At 39.7% G+C, this 20,262-nt stretch overlaps 3 protein-coding genes across 4 annotated transcripts; 1 reads left to right on the top strand and 2 right to left on the bottom strand.

Moving 5' to 3' along the window:
- Window positions 1-1,603: 1,603 nt before the first annotated feature.
- On the bottom strand, window positions 1,604-13,034 carry LOC140922620 (uncharacterized). 2 transcript variants are annotated; one of them, XM_073372603.1, is made up of 9 exons: window positions 12,854-13,034; window positions 12,612-12,737; window positions 11,225-11,699; window positions 10,310-10,625; window positions 8,808-9,704; window positions 8,412-8,554; window positions 3,475-8,193; window positions 2,566-2,618; window positions 1,604-2,090 (listed from the first exon to the last, which is right to left on the bottom strand). In XM_073372603.1, the coding sequence occupies exons 1-9, from the start codon at window positions 12,946-12,948 to the stop codon at window positions 1,979-1,981; spliced, it is 6,936 nt and encodes a 2,311-aa protein (XP_073228704.1). In that variant the 5' UTR covers window positions 12,949-13,034; the 3' UTR covers window positions 1,604-1,978. The 2 variants fall into 2 exon arrangements, with proteins under 2 accessions (XP_073228704.1, XP_073228705.1); XM_073372604.1 differs by having other exon boundaries at window positions 8,808-9,701.
- Window positions 13,035-13,332: 298 nt separating this feature from the next.
- On the top strand, window positions 13,333-15,579 carry LOC140922936 (queuosine 5'-phosphate N-glycosylase/hydrolase-like). The gene is made up of 2 exons (XM_073372984.1): window positions 13,333-13,698; window positions 14,456-15,579. Exons 1-2 carry the CDS (start codon window positions 13,345-13,347, stop codon window positions 15,167-15,169), a joined length of 1,068 nt encoding a protein of 355 aa, XP_073229085.1. The 5' UTR covers window positions 13,333-13,344; the 3' UTR covers window positions 15,170-15,579.
- Window positions 15,580-17,627: 2,048 nt separating this feature from the next.
- On the bottom strand, window positions 17,628-20,252 carry LOC140923052 (transmembrane protein 168-like). The gene has a single exon (XM_073373110.1). The coding sequence runs from the start codon at window positions 20,017-20,019 to the stop codon at window positions 17,968-17,970; it is 2,052 nt and encodes a 683-aa protein (XP_073229211.1). The 5' UTR covers window positions 20,020-20,252; the 3' UTR covers window positions 17,628-17,967.
- Window positions 20,253-20,262: the final 10 nt, after the last annotated feature.

Genomic DNA, 20,262 nt, shown 5'->3' with positions numbered 1-20,262 from the left:
TTTACAAACGACACTAACCGAAGGGGACATGTTCCAGAGCTTTTCGGAAGCCTAAAAATGCCGAGGAAGAGAGAAAGTTAATTGAAAATGGTACCTTAAAGTCAACTATTCCACTGAAAAAGTGTTCTTTGAGAAGATTTTTCTGGAATGGCCGAATGGTAGGTAAACAAAAATCCAGTACTCGAGCCTCGCGTATTCACAACTGGCTAGTCTTGAGTGTTAGGCTGCGTGCAAACGGACGCAACAACTCCCAACATTGTTACGCCAACAATGTTGGGAGTTGTTGCGTGTGTATTGGCAGTGGTGTGCAAACGGATGCAACAACTCCCAACAATGCTGGGACCTGCAGTGCGTCGTGGGAAGGATACAACCCATAAGTCTTTGTAAACCATGCGTAATGAGCGTGCTTGGCCCCAACAATGTTGGAAGAGGTGTGCAAACGGATCCAACATTGTTGCGCTACGCTTCGGCGATCACGGAACAAAAGAAATGTTGGGAGTTGTTGGCTAAAAAGTTTGACCGGTTTCAAACTTTGCGCAACAACACGCAACAATGTCACAACATGCAACAGAGTGTGCAAACGGACGCAACATGTAACATCCAACAATGTAGCGTCCGTTTGCACGGGGCTTTAAACGCTTGGACACTGCTATAGCCAATATTACCGCTGTGTCACTGAACTTTTGGCTGTATAAATTGGTGAAAGAACAAAGTTTAATATTTTGCAATGGTACATTTACTTCGTGTGTTATTTTGAAAGAGCGTTAAATATTTACCCACCATTTGTTGTGTCAATTGCTGTGCTGATAATTGATATTCACTCGTCACGTGCAATGAAATGAAATTTCATCCTTATTAGTATTTTTTATATAAAGAATACTAATGAGAATGAATTTTTAAATAAAGAATATTAATGAAGCAAAATACAATCAGCCCAGCACTCCCCTGAGACTGAAATCAAATGTCGCCCTCAGGCTTTTTAGATTGAAAGTGTTTTACCGGGGTTTAAAACACGAGCACGTGACGGATTTTAGCGGACGTGATAGGTTGTTGAGCTCATGAATTATTGATGAGTTTTTTAAATCAAACACACCTTACTTTCGATTGCGTACCTCCCATTCCTCGATGATAGGTAAATCGGTCAAACTTGTACCGCATAGTTGGGTATGTGTTAAGTGTGAATGCAAATCAATCCGATCTGAATGAAGTTCTGCGATCATTTTTTGTTGTTTGAATCTTACAATAAAAAAAATCATTGAGTGTCAATGTATTTAGCACGGAAGTGCTAACTGGGGACACTATTTTTACGTCTCCTACAGAATACGGGACCGCCAGTTACGTGGTCATCCGAGCCACGCGAAGTTCTCGCCGCTTGCAGTGTAAAGGAGGTACCTTCATTTCGCAGTTATTTTAAGACCCTGAGTAATGGTCCGGCCCCGAGAATCGAACCCGCGACCTCCCGCTCTGCAGTCAAACACTCTACCGACTGAGCTAATCCTGCTGCATGCGTAAAATGCATATATTGCATTTGTGCGAGTTTCCTGGAAGATGGTAGGTGTGTACCCAAAGCATTTGAAAGGGTGGGGAAATTAAACAGACTGAATTTACTAACCACAATCTTTATTAATGTTCTTTAGGAAAATTAAAGCTAACTCTTGTTAAGAACTAGGAGCCTTTCAAAATTTCAAAAATCAAGAACAACACTGTTTAAATCTCTTTTTCTTCAGCAATGGTTTGCCTCAAGATGCCACGCACACCCGATTGTTAACATAATCTCCCTTAATGCACCAAAATCGACCGAAAACTGTTGTACATACACGGAAGGCACATTGTCGTAACCCTATCATTCCTCTCCAACAAGGTTCTCAATATAAGAGTCGAAGTTAAGATGGGAGATAAGACACTGAAAAAGGATTTTAGACCCGCTGTTCCTCATATCCAAGTCGACTATGGTCGAGTACTTTCTTGCTTTCCATGATCACGTTGCAGGACGAACCTCCTTTTCTAACTCTTGCACACATCTTTCTCCCATTTCTTGCAAACTACGACGAACAGCATTCTGTAAGATACCTTCTAATCTCGGGTCATTGCTGAAAAATAAAAACAGCCCAAAAGATAAAAATGCAATAACACTACTTTCCCAAACGTTTTCGGTCGATAGGCGATTGTCACTGGCTAAAGTTAATTCCATACTTCCTCGAAGTAAACGGGAACTTATGCTCAAGCAGTTCACGCGCAAAAATTAGACCGTTGCGTGCGAAATACCGTTTTCAAACATTTCCACAGAGCTGTGAAGAAGTTGAAAAGGTTATCAACCGAACCAACCAAAAACAGATTGTTTCTAATCGAAAGCGAAACACTTGACCTTCAATTTGCTCAACTCTTCCACTGCAGTAAAACCTTGATAACTCTATAACCCAGTCTTCGCACAGCTGAGGATTCGTCTAAACCTGAATAATTCAGGTTTCCTTCTCAACCACACTATATGATTGACCAGAGTTTGATTTTACAACACGTAGTATTGAGAACCACTTACACATATGGGTGGTACTGAAAACAACTGACCTTACTAGCATCTTGACAACGTTGATAACCGTCTGACATTCTCTCTTGTACACCTTAAACATTAAATAAACCCATGAATAGTTTATCGGCCTTTAAGTGACTGTTTGGGGACCTCAACAAGTTTACTGCAAAACGCTAAACACCTCATTCTCATGGTAGGTGTCATCAAACAGTGACGAGTGAAATTATTTCCTAATTTAACGAGAATATCATCTGATTACCAGTTGCTATCCTGGGAGACAAATGAACTAGGCTCACAATCCTAGGTTTTTGACTTGTTCAATGTATCGAGAACCCCAAGCGCTAAAAGGTTTGAAGTACATATTTTGGCCAAAATTCATAATTTAAAAAAAATAAAAATAAAAAATAAAAAATGCACTTTATTGGAGTGTCAGTGTATTTAGCACGAAAGTTCTAATTGGGGACACTATTTTTACGTCTCCTAATGGAGACGGGACCGCCATTAAGAATGTCACCCGTGACATTATAAAGGTAACAGCATATTTATTTCAAAAAGTCAGAGGCGATAAGAAAATCCCTGAAAGAGGAAAATATCTTGCCTTCTATTAATCCAGTGAAAGCCAAAAACTCTAAAACAATGACTTCGCACTTTCTACAGCGCCTATTAAGGTTGAAAGGGTTTGCCGGTTTTCAGGAGTGGAAAAAAGTAAAAGTAGCTCTATTTTTTTCTTCCGGAAAAAAAGGTTGGTGGACGAATCGTCGAATGTAAATTACGTAATTACGCACTTAAACAATACTTTGAATGGCAATGTTTGTTTTTTTAGTACTTTGCATCATTCCGTTATTTTAGATTTAACTTCAAACCGCAGAGAAGGGAAACTAAGGATGTTAAAGCATTAAACAATTCAACTGATTAAAAACAGTAAAAGGTTTTCAAAAGTACTTCACCTGTTCAATTTCTTCTTTCTTCTTCCGAAGTCTTTCCATTCTAAAAGCAATCTGATCAGGTTCTAGCCCTGTTCCCTTCTCCCTGTGTTCGTCAGTGCGGATACTTTCACCAGAATTTAAAAGATGTTTGTTATGCTGGTAATGCGACGAGTCTTTTGTCGACGAAGATGACGCATGGTTGTCTGTAGCTTTGAAACTATCACTTCGAGAAATCGAATTGCTTTCACCTTCTGTATTTTTGCTGCTAAGAAGATCAGTCAAAATTTCCCTATTCTCAGACGAATGAACCGTCACAATGTCTTCACTAGCATCGTTATCAATCTCACTGGATGGCAAACTGTTTTGCTGCGACACAGAGTCCAAGTCTGCGCGAGTGACAGTATGAGAGGTGGTTTTCTTCAATATTTTCGCACGAGGTTTTGTGATTTTCTTTGAAATGAAACCAGTCTTCGAATTTGCTGTAACAATGGTGGGCGGTCGAGTGGCCATCACGTAACCAGTCACATTCACAGGTTCTTTTAATGGGTCCGCTTTACTGCCGTTCCTGTCAGAAACTGTGACTGCGCAGGAACCGCCTTTACTTTCACTTTGAGGTGGTGTACCTGTGGCATTACCATCAGATACCTGATGGCTCGGTATGATGAGTTTCAGAGATTTCTTTGGCACCTTACACGGCCGAGGTCCATCCCTGTCTTCGTGGGACCTTTTGTGGTCGGGTCTAGAGGGTGAAGCAGAATGGGTTTGGGGCGTTAGAACACCTTGACCAGAAGCTCTTACCATAGATTCTTCATCGAATTCATCTTTTCTATTACAAATTTCACCCTCACGAACCATCTTTCTCGCACGCTCGTGACTTTTACAACCGTCTTGTTTATCTAGATCAACTTTACGCGTTGATGTTATAGGCCTCCTCTCGATTTCTTCAGAGGTTACTGGAGTAACAACCGAATCACAGTTAGGATCAAATTCTATGCCTTCACCAGTTTTGTTCATACTTAGGCTGTCTTCAAAAGTAACCTCTGTTGTTTGACTTGTTCCTTGGGAACTAGAAAATGTACAAGGTGATCTTTCGTGTAGCTCCAAAGACACATTAGATGCAAACGGTCGCTTGCTTTCTGGACTGGAATTCTGGGGATTGATTTCCACAGTTGTCACAATGGGTATTTTAACACAGTTAACATCGTCGGATTTTATTGCTTTATCTACACTGTTATCATTCTTGGAAGGGATCGTTTCATGAGCGTTAAAGTCTTTAGACCGTGTTGCAGAGATATACACAATTTTCGGTTTTGAAACCACTGTGGAAATATTGGGTAAGCTCTGTGTCCTCTGTGGGCGACGTAGCAAAGATTTCTGGCCTTTTACATTTATGGTATTAGGTGAAGAATTACAACGTGAGGCTGCAATGCCCTTGTCATCGACACTCTCTTTTTCACAGCGGGTCTTTCTTTCACCACTTTGTGCTACATCGTCTAATGGCACGTTTACATCAAGAGCATCTTCCACAGTTGGTATGCTGCGTAAAGATTCAGTTTTTGAGCACACCGTGACGAGACTTTCAGAACAAATATCAATGCCGTTATTCCTAACCTCCTGCGCAGTTACGGTACGTTCATTGTGACCGGCGTTGTTACCTTGGAAACTGTTCTCGACGGGACCAGCAATGATCTTCCTGTCTTCAGATGTACTTACACCATGCGCGTCACCTTCTTCGTGGTAGCTTAACTCTTTAACTGGATTATTCTGATCCAGATCTCCTTCACTGACGTTTGTCGGATGACTTGGGGAATAGGGAGAGGAATCCTTGGGTTGAGGAGAACACTGATCGTCACTTTTCATAGTAGGACTACTGGGTGAGTAAGGTTTGGCGCCACTGGCTTCGTCGACAACGCTGGTTATAGGACCAGTTAGTTTGGGCCTATGTTCTTCATCGGACGAGATTTCCATTTCAACGTGTTCCAAATTCCCCCTGACCGAAAGGTTATTCTCCGTTAGACCATGACTCACGCTACATGTATCAGGGGATGAACTGACAGTTTTATCACTATTGTCCAGATTCGACTGACGGGATTCCATTCGTGACCAATTAAAACACGAACGGTCAATGATACCTGAATCAGCTTGGGAAACGTTACAGCAATCTCCCCGTTCTAGGACGCGTATATCGAAACTTCGGCAACCTTCTGAGATCTTCTGCGATAAACCAGTAACTTTACTTACCACATCAGCTTTGGAAATTTCTGTTACCGGATGACATTTCCGTCTGGGCAAATTTCCCTGACTGGATAGACCATTTCTGTGTACCATGGGACATCTCTCATCCTTATTCCAAGAGCTAACTGACAGGTTTGTATTGTCTGAGGAATGAATTCTTCGTTGGGTGGTAACATGATCTTCACAATTTGAATTTCCTTTACAACGTGCGGTTAAATCTTGGGAAGAGTACATTTTTTTAACAATATCTGATGAATTCACATCCTCAATTTGAATTTCCTTATGGCTGACGTCAAAGTCATCTATAGCGGTCATACCCAAAGCCCTTCTCTCAACCTTCTGTCCTCCAAATTGGTGATCAAAATCAACATCTTTTTGCTTGCTCCGCTTTTGAATTCCTTTATTATCATAGTACGTGGAAATGCTACTCTTTCCTTCACACACCTCTTCTTCTGAAATCAAAACAGCAGATCCAGAGCCCTCTCCTTCCTTGGTCCTCATGTTATAAACGTCACTGGTTCTGTTCTCTTTGGATATGACACCAAGACCCCTCTTATTTAAACGCTCTTGATCTCTGTAAGTGGCTTCCTTCTTACGCTCAACTTCTTGACTCACGTCACTAACACTGATACCTTTGACTGCGTCATTAATACGTTCATCAGACGTTGTCTCTTGTCCACTGTTGTCTTCATGCTTACGCTCCATATTGCATCCCTGTATCATAGCGCTATAATCTTGACCGTCATTGTCGTGACAAATTTCTTCTTGCATGATCTTGCCGTGAACCACATAGTCACTCTTAAGAATCACTTTCTTCTTGCCATTTGGGTCATTTACCTGTGTTAATTCTTTACTTACACCAGCTGTATCACGCTCTTTAATACCAAGATCATCTTTTTCCAAACCCAAACGTTCTGTGTTTGTTGTTTCTTTTTCCAGGTTGTCAGCGCCTAATGGCTGTTTTTTATGTTGATTCTGGTCAGCAACATTAGAAGTGTTGCAGCTAGATAATTCCTCTTCAGTATAAATGCTGTCCACTTGGTCGTCATCCAAAGTAGTTCTTTCCCGTTTTCCTCCACCAACATAATTACGGTCTTTAATGTTATAACTTCTCTGTGTTAAGGCCTTTTGACAATCTTGATTTACTTTGTCCGAATAAATGCTTGGTATGGTGGAGCGTAAACATAGACCAGCAGCGTTGTGTCTGCTACTATCCGCTGCTTTAGGCTCTACGTCGTATGCTTTCTGTTCTAATGTACCTCCACCGACATTCTCGTCCTCTTTGTCACAGATGCTTGGTACGTTCTGATTCAAGGGAGTTACAATAACACTCGAGGTAACGCCTCCTGAATTTAATGTTTCCTTTGATCTTCTAACATCCAGAGTGGCTTTCCTGCTGACACACTTCTCCTCTTTACCGTTATTAACGATTTCGTTCTCAACGTTGCTGGAATCTATACTGTAGCAAAATTCGTTTCCGGACTTCATTACGTCTGGAGATATCTGATCATCAGACGAAAACTCCATATCAACAACATGACAATTTTCGACCCGCAAGTTTCCATCTTCTTGTCTTACCAAGCTAATGCCACTGGTTTTTAGAGCGAGCGCATCTTCATTGGCCTTCTCCTTTTGCGTCTTCTTAAAATCATCGAAAATGAAAGTATCGTTTGTCTGTATTTCTTGAAAATCGGGGTGCTCCAAGCAGAAATTCAGCTGTTTGGAGTCCTTTATACTAAGCTTTTCATCCACATTAGTCTTCTCATCGACCGTCTCGGGTGTCTTCTCAAGCTTGTCGACAGTGCACGAAGAGTTGGTTTCTATTTCAGTAAACTCGGAGAGTTTGGCGGAGGGTCTGAACGGCTGAATTGTGGTGTCTGCAAAAGTTGCCTCTGTCGCATACTGTAAATTATCATGTAGTTTAGTGTTGTACCCTCCAGAAAATCTCTTGGCTTCTTTTGCGTGCTGGCCAGTATTGCCTAAAATTGTGGGATGTCCCAGTGAGATCTTAAGAGGCTTGTAGTTGAAACCAAAAGTCAAAGAGCTCTTTCCCGCATGAAATGAACCTTCTACTCTGTCATACGATTCTGCCACACTGTCGACATCTTGGTCAGAATTTCCACCTACACAGAGCCCTTTTAAGCACATTGTTCCGCTCTCGGAAGCGGTTGTCTCTCCTTCAGATGATTCTTCCGTAGTGTACCAGCCAACTACTGTATCCTTTGTATTCAAACCACCACTACTTGAATCCACTGACTGCACATCTTGATCCCTGACAATATGGTCCACCTCGTTAATCTGGTCTAGATACTTTTCATACGACCTTTTAGATGGGGAATTTTTGTCTGCAGGTTGCCTTTTACGATCAGAGTTTCTATGTTTGTCCTCTACATCAGGACTTGGTCGTCTCAAGGAGATGTTATCCACGGCTAATGTGACGGCTAAATCGTTCAAAAGACGATCCGTTCTTTTAGCGCTGGATTTATCGGTTACTTTATCCCTTGGCTGCAGAAAAAAAAAACAGAATAAGTAAGACATGAACAGAGGGAAAGGTCGTAGGTAGATGTTGGGACCCTAAGCTGTCTTTAACTTCTCACAACATGAGCTTTTCTTGAAGGTGTGCGGATTTCCTTTCACTATCAAACTGGACAGAAGGAATTTCTGCTGATTTTCCAAAATAACCATAGCAAGAATTTGTAAACTGCCTGGTGAAATCAGCTCACCTTTCCCGTCCTACTTAGATGGTCTCCAGAAGAATGCGTCCTTTTTTCACCAGATGGCTTTGACTGTGGTTTGCCCTCTCGGAGTTCACTACTTTTGCTTGCAGTACCAGAATGGCCTGTGGAACTATGACTCGTTTCCTTTCCTGAAAAGAAAACTTAAGCGATAAAATCTTTATCTCTGCCATATTTATTACTTAGTACTAATCTCTAAAAGATGTTTCTTACTTCCTAATGTATAGATGAAATACGAAAGGGGCATCACTCACATAGCTGTTGTTGAGTTTATTTCCTACGGTAGCGTTTTCCACATGAAGTTCAATGTGGCTTTCGTTTTATCTCAAGTGAAAGAATGCCCTTGAACATTATGAACAATCAAAACCCAAATTACAAGCTCACGTTTTTTATTTGATTCCATGTTATGCCTTGTCCTTTCATCTTCATGGTGTCTCTTTCTGTTTCCAGTTCTGGATGAAGAGGTGGATTCGGCTGTGCTTCGGGAGCCAGTTGATCTGCAATGTTCATCTGGAGATTTCCTTTCTCTTTCCGATGATGAATAACTCAATCTCTCTTCCTTGGATCTGTCTCTACCCGCGCATGAAATATGTTTTCTGTGCTGGTGTTCCATCAGAGACCGACGAAGATTAGCCTCTTTCTTTGACCGTTCAGGGCGTCCTCTCTCATTTGGCACCCTGCTGTTATGGTGCCTTTCTCGAGTATCAAAGCTGCGGCTCCCACCAAACCTTCTTTCCGAGGATTGCTCACTACAAGAATAACTTGATCTTTCACTCAGTGGCGAGGCTTCACTAGATGAATCTCGCGTGCTTCTGCCTGGTGAATTTCGTTTTCGTGGTGAAGTTGAACTGGTGGGGTGATCACACGCTGAATGAGCAAAATCGGCACTATGCTTAAGATTGACAGGTGCTCTGATGTCATGAGCTTCCGGGGATCTCTTTCGACCCCGCCCCTCAGAGAGAGGAATCTCTTGATGATCATAGTCCCGAGATCTCAAGTTAACAGGTGAAATGCTACGGCGACGTCTTTTCTCAACACGCCTCCAACCACTTTCTAACCATTCATCTGACCTAGGCCTTTCTTCCAGAAAATTCCCACGTTTCCTGGAAGTAAAATCTCTGGAGTTGTTGCAGGATCTCCGATCTGCAAAATCTTGCCATTCTCGTTGTTGGACGTCAGGGTCAGATAGTCTTCTCCTTGTTGGGTTGGTGGGAGTAACTTCCTCCCGTCTAGATGGGTGATCTTCCTCATAGAATCGTGAAAAATTGTTGGAAATATCTTCTGTAAATGAAGGAAAACAGTGCTGTTAAGTCAAAGTTGGCGAAGGGATGTGTGCCTACGCTTAAGGCCCCTCTTTCCGCATAAAGAGATTGGTCGTAATCTTTCCTTTTTGGGGGGTCGAATGCAGGCCAATCAACATGGAAAATCCAGGGATGCACGACGGGTATCAAATCATAAACCTCAGAGAAAAAAGACAGTTTGGAGCAAAGCCCAGGGCTCAGAAATTTACATCGAGACATTTAGGGTCGGCAAAAAGTGCAGCTTGGATACAAATAGTGTCAAATTTTAACTGCTTTCTTATCATTAAATGAATGTCAGCATACACAAATCTAAACACAGGGAGAAGAAAAAATGTGCAGGATAGTGCTAATAAAACAAGTGGAAGAGTAAGTGAGAAGAAAAGTTCATGGGGTCGACCATCAACACAGGCTGTTATTAAATAAGGCGCCTTTACTGGACCTGACTAGGAGAGAAAGTTCTCGGGACCTTTGGGAGGACAATTAGGAGGTGGCTGGAAGGAGAGCTGAAAATTACCTAGCTCCCACATAACCAAACGCCCTACCACAACGTAATGATGACTTTAATCGGAACATGAATAAACATACCTTGTCTTTGTGCCTGTAACTCGTGTGTCCCGTTATTTTCCCTTTGACCTCGCCACTCTCTGATCGTTTCACGAAGATCTTCACTGTCATGACTTGTTTCTTCAGATCTTCTCCTGTAATCATCATATTGGCTATTATCATACTCTTGACTAAAGTTTTCTTCATACCGTTCACAGTAAAACTCCTGGTTTCTGTCTGGTTCATTATATCTGCGGTCATAGTCCCATGACTGATTTTGGTCAAAGAAAGCTTGGTTGTCATCTTGATTATTTTCTCTTCCTTGCCAAATGTCCTCCTCACGGTGATATGGGAGTTCCTAGTAAATACACAGAAATTAGTGAAGGTAGGTTGGATGATAAAGGGGAATATAAAAGGTATAAAGGAGGAATGGTGAGAGGAAGAAAAACAGAACAACATTTTGATAGAGTTTTCCAGAGAACCAGATTATCATAAAATCTTCACACCTTAATGCCATTTTACTTAATTTATTTAGCACTACCAATCAGATACTCAAACAAACCTACATGTAACTCTGTGGGTTTTCCTACATGTACCCTCTCAAAACTAAGTTGGAACATCCATTCAACTGGTATTCTCAGAGGTCTTTTCTTCCACTACAACTGGGGTGATCTAAATTTTTTATCCAATTCTTTCATGGCCGCAGAACCTTTCACTGTTTTCTATGATATTCTGCTTCATTTTCATAATCAGCTACTTGAACATGTTCCTTAACAGCGAAAAGGTACGTAGGAAAGACAAAGGAGAAATAGCAAACTCAAGAGTAGAGGGGTAAGGAAAAGGAAGTTAGCATCTTTCTGTCAATGACTCTTCTTGACTGAGAGAACATGGCACTATGCAAAACGTTAATGTAAATGAATGAAGTTATATAACTCCTACAATGAACCATTTACAAACCTTCTCTCTGTCATACTTTTCTCTTTCACAAAAGTTTTCACCACTGCCATTATAAGCCGAATCCCAACCATTCCAGTTGTCTTCATAGTAATCTACTTCTTCCATTTGTTCATTATTCCAGTGCTGTGGATAATATCCCTCAGTCTGTTCTTGATAGCTGTAGTTATCCCTAGTCTGTCCTTCATTATCCTGATAATGCCTGATATTGTCTGAATCATCCCTGAAATCATCTCTGTGCTTATCACCCACTAAGTCACTTGATGCACGGTTAGTATCCCATGAACGTCTTTCTCTCAAACTCTCCTCATTATGTCTCCTATCCATGTCTACATTGCCATTATTCTCCCTATATTCCCAAGTGCTGTTATTTGGTTGGTGTGATTCCTGTTGGAGTTTACCTGAGGGTACTTTGCTCCTTGGTACTCTCCAGTGACTCATGGTCACTCGATGTCCAAATACATACTTGCCTCCAAACCTAGAAAAAATTTTACTGATTTAGTTTCTATGGTGTTCACTAAATGAAATAATAATGCAAGTCAGAATACCTGAAAATTTCCCTTCTGGCTTAGCGAAATGTTTTAGAAGCATTTGACATGAAAGTTGCAGCAAAATCATCAAGAAACACTAAAAGTAACAGCTAAAGTCACCTTAGTGTATAGTTAACTCCAGAGTCAACAGCAGTGCATATGTGTAACAGGGACATGATTCATGCATTTCCTGCTCTCTTTACTGTCTGAACATCTCCAGTGGTAGATTTAGATGAGGAGGAGGGGAAGGGGGGGGGGGGGGGGGGGTCCTAGTAGTCACATGACACCTCCAGATCTGGTGCCTCACTTATAATAGCAACCTAAGGATATTCTATTTTTAGTGAATTATCCAAGAATTCTGAAACTGAAAATTTTTCCACTGGAGAATTACATCTGAGTGTCCAAGTTCTGATTAAAGACATCAGCTGTGAAGAAAGTTGTCAATGAATTTCATTCTTAGTGCATTAGTATAAATAAAGCTTTACTATCAAACATCCAGAAGATATCCCAATTTGCCAACTTATCTTACCGTGGCCCTGTTTAGTTTTGTTTTAAAAAATGCCTTGCATGTGAAACTCTAGTGAAGTTATATATAACATTATGGACCTTTTTAAAACTAATAGTTGGCCAGTTTTAAGTAAACTTGGTTTCACCCGAGATTGAATCAAATGTCAACTTTTGACAGAAAGAGACAGTCGAAAAATGCTTACGATGGCAGTTTGTGATCAGAGACAATACGCGTGATTAATTCTCGAGAATATTTTACTTTCGGAAACGAAATCTTCATACATGTTTGTTTCAAAGGAAAGATGTTTCACTGATAAAACAGAAATCTGTGACAGCTTTAATAAATAACTCACCGTTCCATCACGTTTTCGGCGACCGAAGGTGATTTAAACTTTAGCGCCACGAAAAACCATCGTTTATCCTTCGAGAGGGAAGACATTTCTACACAGCATTCTCCGAATCTTTCTTTAAAGTATTGCCTGTAAACAGATTACATCAAGATAAAGAGCAATATCACAAAACAAACGTCGATAAACTAGAAATTAGTTTCAAATTTGACGTTTCGCATGAACGATTCACTCGTCCCGACTTGTACCTAACATGGGAGACTTCAATGTTAGCATTTGTTGGTAAGCCTTTGATAAAAACAGAGTCTTTCAACTCTACAAAGTTGTTGTCGATGAAAGGCATTTGTATTGAGAGATAAAAACCCAGCGAAATGTAGTAACATTCGACACGATCAGTTCGGTGGCGATGGGCGAAACACAATGCGGTCATAGCGGATGTGCTTGTTTTTTATACTCGCTGTCACGAAGCTCTTACGTCACGTACCTACATCCCATGAAATTTACCCTTCCCCCGCTAACAAACAGACAACAAAAGTGTCAAAAAAATTCTGGCGTGTACCGGGATCAATGGGTGCAAAAGGTTCTCTTTCAGGAATCTGTGGCCAAGTTTACACGAGATGTGCAATAAAATAAAATAATACAAAATTGAGAATATATTACGTTATCATAAAACAAGGGAACCTACCCACCCCTCCCTAATACACGTATTTTTCATTGGCGCCACGTGCTCTGAGGCAAGATGTCGGATAATTCAAGTAACATGACGAGCAAGCCGCTAAATCCACGAGATTCGGCTAGATTCATCTCCTCTAGAAGTCAAAACGTTTCTATTTGCCAGAAAGGCGTAGAAGAAGCATCGAAAGGTATATTCGACTGCCTGAAATCAAAAAAATACAGCTTCAAATCTTGGAAGGAACATGAACTACATCCGAACGACATGACGAAAGAAACCCTAGATTGGATCGTTGTGTTGGATGCGTTGAATTTTTCGTTTTGGACGGATGAAAAAGTGGAGCCGTGGATAGTGCGATATGAAGGAAAGAATTACAAAGGGTACTGGGCGCTGTGTGCGGCCATAAACAGAGCTCTGAAGGTTTGTATTAAATGGCAAGGTAGTGATGATGATGTCGATGACATCGACAGTGAGAGCAACAACCAAAATTACAGTGATAAAAATAATGTAAATAGTAATAATAATAATAATAATAATAATAATAGTAATAATAATAATAATAATAATAATAATAATAATAGTTATGATAACGGTTATAGTAGTTTGCTTATAGTGGGTGGGGAGGGGCTGGGAGGGGGGGGGGGGGATGTGACTCCCATGTAAAAGTGAAGATCAATCTCGTAGGAAAATTAAAATTAAACCCCTAAAGAAGACCAGTCCAGGTGTGTTGTAGTCTTTATTTGACCTCTGTTAAAATGTTTTTACTACAAGTGTCTATGGTTAATGATAAAATAATTAACAATTCTTGCATGAGGTTGAGCAAAATATCGTGATTGAGCTGAGAGACACTGACAAATCATGATTTTTTGCAGTAACCTAGTGCAATCATTGTTTTATCATTCAATCACTGAGTTGTTGTTGTTTTTTTTAATGAATATCTTTGGGAAGTAAATATTTTATTATTATTAATATTATTATTATTATTATTATTATTATTATTATTATTAAATAGCCATAAATGAGGTGTTATGTTGGATTAGCAGCATTCTTAGACATGAGATCTTGAGAAGTTGGGGGTGTGCATTTGCTACAAAGGACTGAAAAAAGGAATACTCCATCTCTAATGGTACCAGAAAATCTTTTCATCCAATTACATCTTTATTTTCATTTTATTTAGGAAGGCATTCAATTTACTACACCTTCATATTATGCTGATGTCACCGTGACACAGTTACAACACATCTTCAGATCTGAGACTCCAACTGAAATGCCACTACTCGAGGAGAGAAGAAAAAATTTAAATGAAGTTGGAAAAGTTCTAGTCAAGGATTACAAGAACTCGTTTAGCAATGTCTTGTTACAGTGTGACCATAGTGCTGAGAAACTTCTCAACCTGATCACAAGCACTTTCAAGTGTTTTCGAGATGAAGCAGAGTTTGAAGGTACCAATGTATCATTTTACAAGCGTGCACAAATTTTGATTGCTGACATCTGGGCTTGCTTTGAGGGACAAGGATGGGGGCATTTCACTGATATTGATCATCTCACCATGTTTGCCGATTACCGAGTACCTCAGTCCCTCTTGCATCTTGGCATCATGAAATACACTGATGAGCTCTTAGAGAAGCTAAAAAGAGGTGAGGTCATTCCTGCTGGTGACAAGTTAGAGTTAGAGATAAGAGGGAATACCATTTGGGCTGTAGAGCTAATGTGCCACGAAATGGTGAAAATGGCCAAAGGGGATTCCCAGTTCAGTTCTTTACCTGCAGAGGAACTCAGCTCAGTTGTGAACTCTGTCATTATTGATTATTACCTGTGGGATTTTGCCAAAAGGGAGTTGGAAGGAATCACCGAGTTTCCTTTTCACAAGACTAGAACCATATTCTACTGACCACTGGAGGAACTGAAAATCAAACCCCTAAGTGATGGTTATAGAACCTTGTTTTAGAATGCACATCATGCTGCAACTAAATTCATGGTACTGCAAAAAGCATTTAAGAAATGTGAGTGTTATTTACAGTGGAACCTTGATATAAAAAAGTGCAAAATCTGTTTGCTATAACAAGGTTTTGTTATATTAAGTTTTTAGCCATACTTTATTATTAGAGGGGTAAAGAAAATCACTTGTGATACTGAGGACTTTGCTATAAAGAGGTTATCAAGGTTTCACTTTAGTGTTTTATTATGAGCCATTTAACAATGCCCCAATAGTCAGCATTACCACAGTCAGGGTTGTCTCCTGTGCAGCTGTTTTAACCCTTTAAGTTCCAATGGTGACCAACATCAATTTTCTCCCAACAATATTCAATATTCAAGGTATTCAAGGTATTCAATATTCAAGGTATTCCTTGTCAAGAGATTAGGTTATGAGAATTTATGAAATGATCACGGAAGAGAAAATGCTTTGATCTGCCATCAAACTCTCTCAACTGATTCTTAAAGGAAATGTATGGAGATCAGTTTGGAGAATTTGTATGTGGATATTGGGGCTTAAAGGGTTAAGGTTTGTCAGGCAAGACTCCTATCCAGAACCTCCTATTCCAGTAATTTCCAATTCCTTCTTTTTTGGTGGGGATGGAGAGTTGGAGGGCAGTGACTATAGAGATCTTGTGGAACTACACAATATGAAATGAAAGGTCAGGGAAAACAGTGAAGCATTCAGGGAAATATGAGGGAATATCTTGGTTTTTATATGTTGCAAGCTCTATATTGATCTGATTAAATTTCTCCTTTCAATTTCAGTACAAATTATTATGCTAAAAGGAATTTAGGAAATTTAGAAATGACCCCCCTCAATCAATTCTCTCTAAGAGTAGCCCTGATATCAACATACCAGTACATGCAAGAAAAAACTTAGCAAGAATGAACTGTTTTTTCATTAATTTTAATAACTTTCTATACCATATAACATTGTAAATTAATGTAATATTATATTTTTATCTATGGCTCAGCACCTAAATACTGTACTTTGTATCACAATCTATTATGTGAACATGACTAAACAGTAAACCTCAGCTTCTGACAACCCTGTTTATCCCTTAAAGCCCCATTGAATATCAACATACAAATTCTCCAAACTGTTTTCCATACATTTTGTTGTAGGTTAGTTGGGAGAAATTGGTCAAAGATCAAAGCATTTACATTGTACCCTAGCTTGAGAAGACAGCCAACATATTGTGATGCCACCACTGGTTTCCCTGTGAAATGACGTCTAAGAAACGAGCACAGAAATTCCATACTGATGATGCTTCTGATTGGCTGAAGCAAACTCGGCCTGACCAATCAGCCTGACCACTCGGCCTGACCAATAAGAGGCACTACTCAGATCTGGGTAGTAAAGCATCATCAGTATGGAATTTTGGTGCTCGTTTCTTAGATGTCATTTGGCAGGGAAACCAGCATTGTCGTTGCGAAATGTCGGCTCTTTTCTCAGGCTAATCATTTGAATAATTCTCCAAGCCTTTACTCTTGATGATGCTCTCTTGATGTATGAATAATGTAAAAGAAGATTGGCATTGATGGGATTAATAGTCTCTCACTCTTGTGTCATTCAACATTTACTGCTGCATCTTTAGTTTTGTTTGTTATTTTAATAATATTTATAAATAAGAATTGTCTCTATTTTTCTTTATGTTTATTTATTAGATTTGTTAGTACATTGAAGTGTTATTTTAAGTTTAAATATTGTTTACCATATTATCTTACAAACAAATTGTCTAATCTTTTTTCTTATTATTTTAACCTCTGAAGACATCAGCAATCTCTTACTGTAAATTTTAAGTCATGGTTTTCTTTGATTAATGGGCCATTTGCACGATAGCGTCATTCTACTACTTGAAGCAGAATCCTTTTTGATTTTCCTTTCATATTTAAATTTTGTTATCCCAGCAAGGTGTAAATAACAAAAGCCCTAATTTGCACAAGAAAGCAAACCCTGTAGGATTCTGGTTGTAGCAGTAAAGTGATGTCGTCATGCAAATGGCTTATTATAAAATTGATTGATTGTAATCCATTTTCCATAACTTCACAATGTGTTAAATAAACCAATAAGTATTATACTTCTTCTTTTAGCATTATAACAATACTGTTGGGTGTTATATTAAAGTCTAATCAGTGACCTACTTGTGCTTTTACAACAATACTTGTCTTTGAAGTTGGCAACAATTGCTTTGCATCCACTGCACATTTGCCTTGGTTTGCTGATTAAATTCTAAGATTAAAAAGTAGAGAGGAAAAAAAGAAACCAAAAAGGGCAAAACAATGGCTAAAAACATTTTGTTTTCTTTACTCAAGAAAAGAATTTTTTTTATTTGAAATAACGACAGGGTATTATCTTATATCATGAACAGAATAATACAAGGATTATGGAGTTGATATTCTTGTTTTGTAATCAATATCTTACTAGTTTTCTTTTCTCTTTCATGAGATATCAATTTGGCACTAGCAGATAAATTTCATGTCTCTGTGCACCCTGTTTTGTTCTCCCTTCTCCGCCTGGAATAAAGCATCAAGTGACCATTGAAAAACTGGTGGATTCTCCTTTTAATTGCCTTTGTTTGCTTGAGCAACCAAAAAAGGAATTTAACATGAGATCAGAAGTCATATCTGACGTTTCCCATGCACTTCTTCAGTAATGGAGATATATATAAGGTATGAAAGTCATTCTAACTGGTGTCTGTATCGTAAATGTCAGCGAACAAGTTTAAATCCATGGCCAGTGTCATAGACTGCTGGAGGAAACCAACGCATCTTCATTCGACGGCAACCACGGGTGAACCAGTCGAACATGCTTAGAATGTTAGTATTACAAGGCAAATGGGTGAAAATCTTGGTGATTGGTTTAATGAATCTTGGGAAGTTTTGCTCCACATGCAAAGCAATATCTTCCACTGTTGGTTCATGAAATTTAAAACAACACCATTCTCTGGAGACACCATAAACTGGCTTGACTTTCATGCTGTTTTTGTCCCAGTAATTTCCTGGTTTGGATAACTCAGTGGTATTAAAATTGTCCCACAGTTTTGTAAGTTCACCCAAGGGAAAAATGTTTCCCTGTTCTGCATCAAAAGTGGCTGTTAGTTTCCCAGTCTGGATGGCAACAAAGTCATTTTCAACTTTCCAAATATCATTCACCCATTTATCAGAATGTGCAGTATCAAGAAATAATATGAGTCTGGCCCCTGTTCCTTCATTTTTGTTTCTCCACCATTTTAAGATGCTATCAAATGAGAGGGTGTTGTTTTCTGTGAGCGCCCAGTCACCATTAACTGTTACATGTCCACTATAATACAAAATGTACGTGTCATAGTGCAATCCAGGAAGAACTCTTTGCTGAAAAAATGATGATATCTTCTTTTCAATGTAATCAGCTGAAATACCACTAGTTGAAAAATCTGTGCCAAAGTTATGAATCATGTGACTTGAGAAAAATCTGGACACAATATTAATGAGTTCCATTGCTTTGGTGTTGACAGCTTGGAAGGGGTTTTCTGCAAGAACAATGACATCCCCAGTTGGGCTGTACTTATGAGCAGGTGCCACTACAGCGTAACCAATAGCTGTTCCTCCCACAGACTTACCAAGCTTTGTTAGGATGTCACACATGAGTAACTCAATAGGCAGAACAGTCAACAGCATGCCAATGAATATTGGATTTGTTTCTTGCCATGCTGATGCTATCACAAGAATTGTGGAAACTAAAGTATACAATGTTACAATTTGTGAGACCAGACAGAAGTGTCTGAGTCCTTTTGATGCCATTATTTCGGACATGGCATTGTCACTATATTCTCCTCTTGTATTTACAACATTACAGCATTCCTCTAGCTTTCCAACAAATCCCCAACATGTTACAATAAACATAAAATGGAACCAAACCCATGGAATAGACATCAGCACAAATATGGGCAGTCTATACACTGGCATTTCAGGGTCTTTGATGAGCTGTGTGCTAAATCCATAGAAAAGTGCTTCCAAAACCAAGATTGCAACTATCTGAAGTCTATGAACGCATCTTCCATGAAATATGAACTTCTTCCATGTTTCCAATAAAGACAGCCTTGAGAAATAAATGTCAATGATAGATTCAAAAGAAAGATGGACGATAAAAGATGATAAAATGTATGGGTTGTAATGGACATCACTGGCTGGAAAGAAATACAGACCACCCAGAAAGCACAGGCAGCAGGCGCTGAGAAGAGCCACGCTTGACTTCATATGAAATGCCATTAAATGAACTGTGACCGCTACAATGATTGTTAGCATGCTTCCAAAGTGCATAGTTCCAGTCGTCCCAGAGAGAAATCCTAGCAGGTACAAGCACTCTTCTGTTGAAAGGAAGATAGACTCGTATACAGGCGTGCCACAGATTCTTAAAGTTAGAGCTCTGAAGCAATGAACCGCGGTACTTGTCATTATGAGAATATCAGTGGCATCCAGGTCGTGAAGAGAATCGATTGGGTGATCAAACGCAATTTCGGTGAAGGATAAAACACTGAAAAGTACACCCATCCACAAATGGCTGAATCCTTTTCCAAACTCTTTGTATCCGTAAAGATAAGTAGCTATAGAAATCAAAACAGCCACAGAAACCGCGATAGCAAGAAGATGGATGCTCCCATCTGTTGTATGGTGAAGCCAGCGCTCTCTGATACCATTCGCAGCTCCAGCGAAGAAGAGAAGAAAGCAAAGTGTAGAGGAATATTGAGCAACTCTGCTGGATGCTTTAGGTAGCATGCTCATTAAAGAAGTCACACCCGATGCAAGTAACGACTATTCTTCTGCCGAGTTTTCACGCCAGAATTTCTTTTCAAGGCTTGACTACACACCTTTTTAATTAAAAGCAGCTGAAAGGCATGAAATATACTTTTTCCTCACCGAAGTCTAGGAGTGGTTAGCCCCTAATTCTTTTGCAAAATGTGCTAATCAATTGTATGTTTTGACAAGTCTTTGACACGTTGCCCATCCGCCATGTTTGTTTCCCGA

Source organism: Porites lutea, chromosome 13, assembly GCF_958299795.1.
Source record: "Porites lutea chromosome 13, jaPorLute2.1, whole genome shotgun sequence".
NCBI lineage: Eukaryota > Metazoa > Cnidaria > Anthozoa > Scleractinia > Poritidae > Porites > Porites lutea.
The sequence above is the reverse complement of the archived record's forward strand: the minus strand, read 5'-3'. Positions and strand labels throughout refer to the sequence as shown.

What these genes read in the sequence shown, in the direction of transcription:
- LOC140922936 (XM_073372984.1), top strand. Translation starts at nt 13,345, where the DNA reads ATGTCGGATAATTCAAGTAACATGACGAGCAAGCCGCTAAATCCACGA. An exon ending in CCATAAACAGAGCTCTGAAG is followed by an intron (nt 13,699 to 14,455) that starts GTTTGTATTAAA and finishes CATTTTATTTAG; the next exon opens with GAAGGCATTCAATTTACTAC.
- LOC140922620 (XM_073372603.1), bottom strand. Translation starts at nt 12,948, where the DNA reads ATGCCTTTCATCGACAACAACTTTGTAGAGTTGAAAGACTCTGTTTTT. An exon ending in AAAAGTATGACAGAGAGAAG is followed by an intron (nt 10,626 to 11,224) that starts GTTTGTAAATGG and finishes TGTATTTACTAG; the next exon opens with GAACTCCCATATCACCGTGA. An exon ending in CATGGAATCAAATAAAAAAC is followed by an intron (nt 8,555 to 8,807) that starts GTGAGCTTGTAA and finishes TTTTCTTTTCAG; the next exon opens with GAAAGGAAACGAGTCATAGT.
- LOC140923052 (XM_073373110.1), bottom strand. Translation starts at nt 20,019, where the DNA reads ATGAGCATGCTACCTAAAGCATCCAGCAGAGTTGCTCAATATTCCTCT.